The sequence below is a fragment of the Mycena indigotica genome (genome assembly GCF_014461135.1).
Source record: "Mycena indigotica strain 171206Taipei chromosome Unknown Mind.scaff0006, whole genome shotgun sequence".
In the NCBI taxonomy this organism is placed as follows: domain Eukaryota; kingdom Fungi; phylum Basidiomycota; class Agaricomycetes; order Agaricales; family Mycenaceae; genus Mycena; species Mycena indigotica.
In genome coordinates, this window is record NW_023503005.1 from 775,380 (window position 1) to 786,998 (window position 11,619).

At 52.3% G+C, this 11,619-nt stretch overlaps 2 protein-coding genes across 2 annotated transcripts; both read left to right on the top strand.

Moving 5' to 3' along the window:
* Positions 1 to 7,666: 7,666 nt before the first annotated feature.
* Positions 7,667 to 10,231, top strand: MIND_00670800 (Abhydrolase-4 domain-containing protein; the record flags this gene model as incomplete). The annotated part of the gene is made up of 14 exons (XM_037363424.1): positions 7,667 to 7,780; positions 7,831 to 7,896; positions 7,941 to 8,160; positions 8,216 to 8,477; positions 8,529 to 8,571; positions 8,622 to 8,679; positions 8,727 to 9,258; positions 9,309 to 9,397; positions 9,442 to 9,463; positions 9,512 to 9,572; positions 9,620 to 9,838; positions 10,020 to 10,068; positions 10,106 to 10,117; positions 10,170 to 10,231. The coding sequence occupies 14 exons, from the start codon at positions 7,667 to 7,669 to the stop codon at positions 10,229 to 10,231; spliced, it is 1,809 nt and encodes a 602-aa protein (XP_037219068.1).
* A 25-nt stretch (positions 10,232 to 10,256) lies between these two features.
* MIND_00670900 (uncharacterized protein) lies at positions 10,257 to 11,597 on the top strand (the record flags this gene model as incomplete). The annotated part of the gene is made up of 5 exons (XM_037363425.1): positions 10,257 to 10,299; positions 10,354 to 10,474; positions 10,530 to 11,198; positions 11,251 to 11,534; positions 11,587 to 11,597. 5 exons carry the CDS (start codon positions 10,257 to 10,259, stop codon positions 11,595 to 11,597), a joined length of 1,128 nt encoding a protein of 375 aa, XP_037219069.1.
* Between the last annotated feature and the right edge of the window lie 22 nt (positions 11,598 to 11,619).

The following is an 11,619-nucleotide window of genomic DNA, read 5'->3' on the forward strand; positions in this document are numbered from 1 at the left end:
TCCAGCAATCTGATCCAAAACACACACACACACTGGAAACAAAAGTAAAAGTGTGGTAAAAAAATCAAATTTGTGCAAATCAAGTCTAAATTGCACTCAGAGTCTCTCAATAAGGCAATATGTCACGCAAAAACTAATATAGCTCTGAACAAAAAAGTAAAACTGTGGCAAAAATCAAATTTGCACAAATCAGGTCTAAATCACACTAGGAGCATCCTAACAAGGGGGTGTTTGTAATACACCTCAAACCAAAAAAGTAAAAGTATGGTAAAAATCAAGTTTGTGCAAATCAGGTCTAAATCACAGTAGAAGCATCCCAATAAGGTAATTTTCACAGGGAAATGTGGGAATTTGTTTAAAAATTCCACATCTATTGCAATAATAGAGCACAAAGTAAGAGTGTGGTAAAAATCAGGTTTACAAAAATCAGATCCAAAATAACAAGGGAAACAACAATAAGTTATAGAAGTTTTTGTAATAACATAAAGTTAGAGTGCAATTTGCCTACACCCAGGTAAATCTTCTTTTTCTGATTTTGGGTGAGTTCTGATTCCATCGAAAAGTGGTGATCCAGCCGAATTAAAGCAAATACTACAGTAATATGCTTATATTTTTAAGTTCCAGCTAAAGCAAAATATCAACCTAACTTCTGATAAGAGCTAAGAAGAAAAATACAAGTCAAAACTAACACTCTAGATGGCCTGGAAGCTGGTCACGTGACCAGCCTGAGTTGCCTAAGTTTAATTCCTTTTGATAGTAGCTATTCAAATAATATGTGTCACAACTAGTTATCTCGATCGCACGAAAATCAGTCATGTGACTCCAGCACCATGCTGGCTCATGACTCAAGATGGAAAACTTGAGCCTCCATCAACAGCTTAAGTAAAAAAGCTTTAGCTGAAGCAAGAGTTAGAGAGATTCTGACTATGTGCCAGAAAGCCGGTCACGTGATCAACATCCGGCATGGAACTGGCTTCCAGCATGGCAAGGGAAAGCCTGAGTTTCAGGCTCCCAGCCACTGCCAACTGCTCAAATGGGAAATTTTGAGTCAAAGCTAAATCCAAGCCCAACTAGCAAACTGATTACGAGAGATTCTGAGTCAATACCTACCTTCCGGATGCACCGGAAGCAGGTCACGTGACCGATATGCGCCGACAACGCCAATGGCCTAAAACGGAAATTTCGAGTTCTGGGCTGCGCTGCCGCCAAATGTTGGCCGATTTCGCTGAAATTTTGAAGGGAGCCTCTCACGTCATGTCCACGTCGGCTAGGATCATCAAACGCGTGAAAATCGCGTGGAAAATGGGAACCTTCAAGGAGGCCCCGTTTGAGCGAATTTTGCGATTATGTTGTACGCAGCTGTCCGATTGAGCTGAGATTTTGGGAATATCACGTGACATAGCATACCCGCTGGTCTAGCTACTCATATGGGTCATATTCTCAGGCAATACTGCCCCACCCTTGCGGGATGTGTTGTTGTGCTACTCACTGCTACGTCGCACGATCACGGAGCGGCGACATGAGACACAGCGCCCGTGCCGTCACCATCATCCCTTGTGTCACTCGCGTAGGTACCTGGGCGCTCCGTCGTGCGAGAATATCGCACTTTTGCATTTTGTCCCCGGAGCACATTTTGTGCTGCGGGCATGGTGGAGTGTCGCAGTTTCGGCCAAAGCCTTCTGCAAACACTGTGAAGGCATTCAACTAAACTCCCTGTGCATTTTTGCCCCAGCAGACATCCAGATGGTAGAGGAAACCATGCAAATCCGGTTTTTGGGCCTTCTCGGGTATTCTGACAAGTGGCGCGTTCGCCGGGTTGTGCGGGGAGCCATCCGTGCATCCGGTGGATGCCTGTCACTCGATTGCGCTGGGCGCCGCCGGGCTTGGGTATAAAACCCAGGCCCATCCGTCCCGTCATCTCATTCCCCTCTTTCCCTCTCCCTCACTTTGCTCTTTCCTCATCCTCTCCGCGTTGTCGTCGACACTGCCGCCATCGTGCTCAGGGTCGTCATCGAGGCCATGCTCATCGCTGCTCATAGTTTGTTTCCCAACGTTGTTTTGCATTCTCATACTGTATCTGACAATCTTGTGATTAGATTACTATGCGACGACTGTTCGCGTCTGCCCCGGCCTTGAACACATCTCCACTCCACCTCCATCACCAATGCTAGCGCGTTGCCCTCATCGTCGTTGTCAGCGACCGTCTTGAAGCCTTTCAGGTAAGCATAGGCTATGAGGGCATAACAGCACTCACCTTTCACAGTCAGTGCCCACAACCCCGTTATTATCCCGCGCCATCTCAAGCTCCACCTCTGCGTCGTTGCGGGGCATCCCGGGCCGCACGTGCAACCTTCCCGCTGCGCTGACCCGACTTGTGCTTGTCGACGAGTAGCGGACCCATCCGTGTTGACAGCTGAGGTAAGTCGGCATCTTGATCCTCTTCTTGCCTTGCTGATTCGTCGTGTTGGCCAGCTCTGCCACGCTCGGCAACGCATTCAAGTCGGGGCCATATGTTACGCCGAATCGCCACGCGGGGGAAGGCGATCTCTGTGCTGGCTTGTCCAGTTTGGGCCGAGTTGCCGTGGAGGAGAAGGGACATGGGTTTGTCTTGTCGTGCTTGGTGCTTGTGAGTCAGGAGTGCGTTTTGCGCCAAGTTACTGGTGCGTTCTTACACTGCCGAGCGCCGTTTCCGTTCTGACTTGCCCAGTCTGCGCCGAGTTGCCGCGCGAAGGGAGTTGGGCGTTGGAACGCTGGTTGTCGCTGACGTTGATCGGTGAATCGGTGTGAAGGGGGTGGTTATCGCCATCTCCATCGTCCGGGGCGAACCGGATCCTGCTACCGCTGCGTCTCCCGCCATCGTCGTTGGGAGTGCGGAATGGGCGAACATGATGGGAGTTTCACAAGAAGGGTGTGAGTTGCCGCTCCGGGTTACCCAAGCTTTTTGCTGATCAGTTGCAGCCCAGCCTTTCCGCGACATCGGCCCGGGCCCGGGAGACGCGTTCGCAGATCACACAAGTAAGGCGGCATGTTCGTCGTCTTGCCCATTTTCTGCGTCGACCAAGTCTGCCACGTTCGGAATGCAGAGGCTGGCAACCGTGTGTGTTGGTGCCCGTTTATGAGCGGCCGTTGCTGTTGTTGGGGGGAATAGAGAGCCTGTTCTGGGTGAGCGTCAACTGGAATTCTATAGTAGACTGCACGCTTACCTTTTGACAGCCCCGTTCAGTGGCCCACGTCGGGCACTCGGGCAGCACGCCGCACAAGCCCCAGGTGACAGATAACGGACTGCCATCGTGCGCGCGGGGGGCGGGCCGTGTCGTGCAGAGGGGGTCGGTCGCGTTGAGGCGGGTGTTGGCGGGAATAACCAGCTTGTTGTCGCGGCGAGCCTAGACTCAAGTCAGAGCCTCCCTACAGCTTGACCTTCATTAATGTTGCTCGTTGTTGCCGCGCCAACTGGAACTGCAGGTTGGCCGTGTCGCTGACGGTCGTTCTCGGCGGGAAGTCGGTGTTGCGGGCCGTATTTGTTTGAGGGTATTGTTAGGGAGCGGAGAGAGGTGGCCGGCTGGTCATCGTAGTAGAAATGTTGTTCGGCAGCCTGGACTTGCATAGCCGGCGCGGGGCTGTCGCGTTTTTGAAAGTGTAGTGCAGAAACGGCAATGTCAGAGTCGCGTGACATGCAGAGGGGTTGCCGTTGCTGTTGTCTCCTTTGATGTTTGCCTGTTGCTCGGCCGAATGATGCTTGCACGCAGCTCTTCTTCCGTATTAGACCCGAGCTGAGCTTAATCCACAGGACAAATCATCTATGATAGCGTGGGGTAAGTTTCTTGTTTCCGTATTTGACCTACACTGACCTTAATCTGAAGGTTGTGGTTGTGGTTGTCAAAAGAAAAGATGACGTGGTGTGACATAGTGCGAAGAAGATGGGTTGCGTTCGAGGAACTGCCGCCGGCGGACGCGAACTCGGACCCGCGTCGAGAAGCCGACAGTCGCGTAGTGCCGTTGCGAAAAGCGAGCGTGTTCTTGGTGAGACTCAAGTCAGAGCCTATATACAACCCGCTGACCTTTTCGCGCATGTCGTTGCAGCAATGGAGCGTGACGGTGGCGTCGCTGCCGGTCGTTCTCGGCAGGTGCAGAGGAGCGGAAAGAGGTGGCCGGCTGGCGATCATAAATGTACTTCGGTAGCCGGCGCAGGGCTGCCGCATGGAAGCTAAGACGGCAACACGTCGGTTGTCGCCTTAGTAGACCGCCGCAGAATGGTGCAGTGCCGTTGGATAAGTAATTGTCCCTGGGCATTGGAGCCTGCAGAAAGAACATGAACGTTGGGGACAAGTGTTGCGATCAACTCCCGCCGGTCTTCCACCATATGCGGAGGCGAGATGACCGGCGCTTCCTGTCTTCGGCTTCCCATCTAATCCCTCCACGGTTCCTACGACTCCTTTGGCCCGTTTACAATCTCCTCATCCGCACGGCATTCATTTCCCTTCCCGCCTACCTTCTATGGCGCATGTACGGCTACTCTTGGGGGTACTGGCTGCGAGAGTACGAAGCAGACATCTTCTGGCCGGCGTTTCCCATTCCTAGGATCCGCCTCGTGCTGCTCATGTTTGTGGTCCCAAGTTGGGGTGCAGCCATGGTGCTTGGCGTGTTGTTGTGGGCGGCATTGCAACGCTTCACTCAGAGGAAACGCCAATACGACTCGTTAATACCTCTAGAGCGTCGGGAAAGGCCGCGCAAATCAACGCAGACCACGTTCCTCTCCCCATTGTCGAAAAAATTCCTCATGCTCTATGTGGGCCTTGCGCTCAGCGGAGCCTTCCTCTACTTGACCCACGAATACTCCTCGGACTATCGGTATAGGTCGGTGGTGGAGGCAGCGAACCGCGTGAAGAGGCCAAAGGGTTACGGCGACGGCAGTGAGTTCCGCGTGCTTTTCTGTGCCCCACTTACGGACTTGAAGCCAAGGTGTTTATCGCAGCCATGTTCAACAACAACATCGCCATTATGCCTTACTGGATTCGGGAGTTTACAAAAGTTATCCATTATCTGGGCACTGTGAGTACTGGTCGTGGTAGCTGTGGAGATGCTCATGAATATAGGACAATGTGTTCGTTTCCGTCGTCGAATCCAACAGCTGGGATGGGACAGCAGAAATCCTAGACGAGTGGAAGGGAACCCTTGATGAACTTGGTGTCAAGCACTTGATTCGCACTCGGGACAAAACGATAGAGCGACCAGCCGACATGTCGACTGCAAATCCACGAATAGAGTTTCTTGCAGCAACGCGCAATCTTGCCTTGGCCCCGCTTGTCGAGACCGGAGGCTATGATCTCGTTTTGTTCAGCAACGACGTTTTTGTCGAGGCCGACGCGGTTGTGGAGTTGCTGAAGACAAACCACGGCAAATGGGACATGGTCTGTGGAATTGACCTACATCGTTGGGGGTGAGTTTTCTTATGCCCTTTGGATGCTATTCACCAATTTCTAGGATGTATGACGCTTGGGTTTTGCGGGACCGCGTGGGCAACTTGGTTTCTTCTCTATGGCCATATTTCCTCGACAAGGAGGATCAGCAGGCCGTGATCAAGGACGAGCCAGCTCCGGTCTTTGCTTGCTGGAACGGGATTGTCGCGTTTACTCCGGAACCTTTCCTCCCCATCTCCCTCCGAACTCCGGGTCGGCTTTCTACAGTGCATCTCTCAACACCTCTTCCCTCCACCCATCCCAGCTATCCACAGTCACCGGCTCTTACCCCCGCTAGAACGCCCCCGCTCCAGTTCCGGCGCTCGACAGACAAAGAGTGTTTTTCTGCCGAAGCGTTCAACCTTCCCTACGATCTCAGACGGCAATTCGACTTGCAGAGAATATACCTCAACCCACGCGTCATCAACAGCTACGAAGCCAAATGGTATCGCTGGTACAAGCGCATTACGCGACACTGGCTTGTGCGGTGGTGGATGATCCACGTTGAGAGGGCTCGGGGAATCGAGGACGCGAAGATGATCATTGGCAATAAGGAAAATGTGTGGACATGGGATGGCGGCGAGTGTCAACCGGTGAGTGTACTTCTCCGTCCTAGCGTCAGCTAACCGAATGATTCAGTGGCGATAAATAATGTTGTCTGTACCTCTAAAAGCCATGTAATGAAGGAGTTGGCAGCGTTTCGGTCGATTCTGGTCTTTGTTTTACTATCTACATCAAGCCTTAGTCCTCTCTACCCAAATCCCAGTCTTCGTGAATCTGTTTGATGGTCGTTTCCTTCAACGTAGCGAGCTGCACTGTGTTTTTATGCCTGCGGGCGTAACAATGCCAAAAGGCGCACCTTTCCGATGAGAATCTAGGACACTGAGTAACGATACGGAAAATGTGGTATTGCGCACCTGAGTCGCGTCTTTGGCCTCGTTATACTTGTGCAACAGCTTTATATGGCGCTTCACAATCAGATCTGCGTCCATGCCCTCACTAGAGCGTCTGTTTTAGCTCTAACCCACGCACTGGGGCTGGGAAAAACCTACCCCAACTGCTTTTCCAGCGCGTCAATCTCAGCTTCAAGCGCGGCCTGACGCGCTGCTTGTTTCTTCGAGGGTGTTGGAGCAGTAAATCGCGTGGATTTGGCTTACCTCTGCAGAAATTGGCGCGTACATGATGACTGGCAGAAGCAAGACGCGTTATTATGTACTATTTACATCAGACTGGGACGCGGTCACGTTGCTACCTCCAATCCTCGACAGTGTTTCCCGACAACATCTGGAAGCTGACGTTCTCTTTTCCCGGCCTGCGCAAGTTCTTGAACATCGCTTTGACACTGCCTATGCGCTTCAGCGGGGCCGCCTTGGTCGTCGACTTTTCTGGCGGGCTGACGGGAGCAAACAGATTGGGGAAGAGGTTGTCACGGGAGTCGTAGGAAAGCGGTATGGCAGAGCCAGCGACAGGCACAAGCTTAGGGTTGTTGAAGACGGCGAGGTTGATGGAGGGAGACGCAAAGCGGATGTTGTGTGTGTCATACCGAGGGTGGTTGCGCGGGAGTGTGGCAGAAGGAACAGCGAGTCGGTCCATGTCTTTCTTCTCAGAGGGAGCTAGCTGATTACAGCGTGAGTAACGACCCAATGTCAACACAGCAGATAACGCACCGGGAACGGCTCGACTTGCCACTGACCCGAAGATGCTGTTGGTAGTTTGTATACGCTAGCGAGCTGGTTTTGCTTGTTAATGGACATCGTGTGGTAGGCGCTGTAGGCGATATACGCGAATACGCAGATAGTGGAGAGAGCCACGAATCCCAAAGCGAGGTAGGCTGGAAATGATAGGCCTCGAAGTGTTCCGACGAGGTAGGTAGGGTGAGTTGATGCGGGAGGACTTGGATCGTCGACAAAAGGCATGGCTCCTTCGCTGCTTGAGGCTCAGGCCACGGCGTGAAGTGAAAAAGTAGTTGAGGGTCGGTTGGGGGCGAGAGAAAGCGAGTCGCACGTGATTTTGGCATTTTGGCAACCTCCAGCTTGACATCAACCAAACTTCCAAAAATCGACCTACCAGAGTAGCCCTTCAAGCCCCTTGGTCCTGATACTACCCTGCATCGACTCGGGCAACTAATATGTGTCCTGGATGACAAGCATCTCCGAAAGTTGAATGGTTGATCGCAGTAAATCGCAGTTTGGCACTTGATTTCGACTTTCATGGGCCTTGGTATTCGTGGGGCCATCGTGCTTGCTCTAGGGCTCGGGAAATGGTCTGATGCTCACGCATGCAAGTCCACGACTGCAGAAACTGACGTATTCTCATGGGAAAATGTATGTCGCCGCGTTTCTGGTTTTGAGCAATTTCTGAGCGCCTCTCGAAGATTCAACCCTCTGAGGACCTTGTTTGGATAAAGTGTTATGGCGATAAGCACTGCGCTCGACTAGAAGTAGGTCGTACTGACACTGGCTGACCGCATACTCAGATTGCTAGGTCCCTTTGGATTACTCCAACCCCAATAGCGGTTCGGCAGCTATCGCCATGGTCCGCCTACACTCCGGCATTTCTCACGAAGACCCTCAATATCATGGCCCGATATTGATCAATCCTGGCGGGCCTGGTGGCTCGGGAGTAGACTTCGCGCTCAGCTGGGGAAGCAAAATCCATACTGTAGTTGGGCCCGAGTTCGACATCATAGGATTCGATCCGCGAGGTCTGAATCTCCCCCCCCTTTTCCATCCAATCCCTTTTACTCAAGTGCTCTCTAGGTATCGCACGGTCGACTCCTCGTGCAAGTTTCTTCTCCAGCCGCGCTGAAAGGGCAATCTTCAATTCTGGTGGTGGTCTTTCTCCGAATGCGTCGGCGGATACCCTCTCTCGAATCTGGGCTCAAGGCACCCTTCTTGGAGAACTTGCCAGCGCAAATGACGACGGAAACTTGAAGTTTATCAATACTGATAATACTGCCCGTGACATGCTGCGTATTGTGCAAAAACACGGTAGCGATAAGTTGTTATACTGGGGATTCTCGTAAGCAAAATAAAACATGATTTTTTTTCCCCATCTTGACCTGTTCTGCAGGTACGGCAGTGTTTTGGGAGCCACGTTTGCCGCAATGTTTCCTGTGAATAATGCTCCGACTCCTTATCAGCTCTGTTGAACCCTGATTCGTAGGATAATGTGGGGCGGCTGATCATCGACGGTGTCGTTGATTCGGAGGACTACTACGCAAGTATGTCGCCGATTTGCCAACCTAGCATCCCTACTGACCGTTTCCAGCCAAATGGTCCAACAGTCTAAAGGACACCGACAAAGTTCTTAGTTTGTTTGCGGCTGGATGTGTAAAGGCGGGTCAAACGGGTTGCCCATTCTACGCTAGCAGTGCTGAACAGATCCTCGCCAACATCGACTCCTTGGCATTGGCTCTTCGCTCCAAACCAATTCCAGTTCGCGCATCTTTGTCGCATGGGCTGATCGACTTCTCCCTCTTCCGCGCCACAGTCTTCAAGGCTCTCTACTCTCCTTACGCTCAATTCCGGCCACTCGCCCAAGCGCTGGCGGAGTTGACAAACGGAAACGCATCGGCATTTTGGGAGCTTTCTGCTTTATCGCGGGGGGACACGCCGTTCCAGTGTGGTTGCAATCCATCAGAGTACCTGTTTGAGTCGCTGGCCGAGAGCAGATGGGCCGTCTTGTGCAATGACGGGGCGCGAATTCCGTCCGACTACGATGCCTGGGAAACGTACTACCTCGCACTGAGCAAGACTTCGAGCTTTGCGGATCAGTGGACTATTGCCCGAATGGGGTGCTTGTAAGTCATGAGAATGATTGACATGGCTTAGCGTTTATCTCGTGTACTAGAGCATGGCCAGAATTCCCAAAGACCAATTTCCGTGGCCCTTTTGTCGCCAACACGAGTTTCCCGCTGCTGCTCATTGGAAATACTGCTGGTGAGCAATGCTTATTTCTTGCTCTCTGTTTTGAACTTGATTAGATCCTGTAACGCCTCTTTGGTCGCGAGTCTTCCTTGATTTCATGTTTATCTGATTCAGAGCAGTTCATAGAGCACGTAAGATGTCCCAAGGGTTTGGAGGTTCAGTTGTTTTGACCCAAAATTCGGCTGGGGTACGTGATTTGCCGTTCTTCGGTCCCAGTCTTCTTACTCTGACCAGCACTGCTCCCTCTCTGGACCCTCCATTTGCACCCAGAAAGCTGTTCGTGCTTACTTCGTTGATGGAGAGCTGCCTAAGGGGGGAACGATTTGCCCCGTTGATAGCCAGCCTTTTGATAAGCCTGCACTCGGGGGAGACGACGCCAACCAGGCGGTGTTTCGTGTAGTGGAGGACCAGTTGTTGTACAACAATGCCCGTGAACTGGCGATGAGCTTTCAGGTCCATATGTTCTGAATATACGTCTGTCAACGCTGCAATGTCAGTCGTAGTTGATCTTTGGGAGATCGCGAAGTCCAACACGTCCAAAAGTATGGTCACCACATCTAATGGCTATCGTACACAGACTGGCGTGAATCTTGCGCTGAGATGAGTAACGGGAAATCACGAATCGGGCCCGTAGACGCTCTTGACATACAACTCCAACCATGACTGCGTGAATGCGGAAAACGGTATAAATACTGGGGGCATATTTGCCGTAAATCGCAGTCCCCAGCACCGGTGAGTGGCTCTATATGCGGTGGACTGCGGGCTGACGGAAAGCTGCTCAAAGTGACGCTCGACATCACAGCCTCCATCAACTCACTCTTCTTCCTCCTTCCACCACCCTCTTAACGACCCTTTTTTCTGAACTACGACAATGGAGGACGAAGTCGCCGCGCTCGTGTTGGACAATGGATCTGGTGTGTAGTTTCGTCCAATGGAAGAGGGAAATATTGATGATGGGCTGCGATTAGGAATGTGCAAAGCTGGCTTCGCTGGCGACGATGCCCCCCGCGCGGTCTTCCCCTCCATCGTTGGTCGTCCCCGACACCAGGGTGTGATGGTCGGAATGGGCCAGAAGGATTCATATGTCGGGTATGTCTTTCCAGTCGTTTCTCTTGAGGGGTCCCATTGCTGACGAATGGCCCAGCGACGAGGCCCAGTCGAAGCGTGGTATTCTTACGCTCAAGTACCCCATTGAGCACGGTATTGTGACCAACTGGGACGATATGGAGAAGATTTGGCACCACACCTTCTACAACGAGCTTCGTGTCGCCCCCGAAGAACACCCTGTTCTCCTTACTGAGGCCCCACTCAACCCTAAAGTCAACAGGGAGAAGATGACCCAGATCATGTTCGAGACATTCAATGTCCCTGCCTTCTACGTCTCTATCCAGGCCGTCCTCTCCCTATACGCCTCTGGTCGTACCACTGGTATCGTCCTCGACTCTGGTGATGGTGTTTCCCATACCGTCCCTATCTACGAGGGTTTCTCCCTTCCCCACGCCATTCTCCGTCTCGACCTTGCTGGCCGTGACCTCACCGAGTTCCTCATCAAGAATCTGACCGAGCGTGGCTACCCATTCACGACCACCGCCGAGCGTGAAATTGTCCGTGACATCAAGGAGAAGCTCTGCTATGTCGCGCTCGACTTCGAGCAGGAGTTGCAGACAGCGGCCCAGTCGTCGGCGCTCGAAAAGAGCTACGAGTTACCTGATGGACAGGTCATCACCATCGGCAATGAGCGTTTCCGTGCACCAGAGGCACTGTTCCAGCCTGCCTTCCTCGGCTTGGAGGCTGCGGGTATCCATGAGACAACGTGAGTCATCTTGGGCGCCATATTCAATCGTTTTATTAACCCTACAAAACAGCTACAACTCCATCTTCAAATGCGACCTCGATATTCGTCGTGATCTCTACGGCAACGTTGTCCTTTCTGGCGGAACGACTATGTTCCCCGGTATCGCCGACCGCATGCAAAAGGAGCTCACTTCCCTCTCGCCCGCCAGCATGAAAGTGAAGATCGTTGCCCCGCCGGAGCGCAAATACTCTGTCTGGATTGGTGGCTCTATCTTGGCGTCGCTTTCGACCTTCCAGAACCTCTGGTGCAGCAAACAGGAGTACGACGAGTCGGGCCCGGGCATTGTCCACCGAAGTCAGTGTTCTTTTTTCTTCCTCTTGTTGCTGTCGCTGATGCCGCCTCTTAGAGTGCTTCTAAGCAAATACATCAAAAGTCTGGC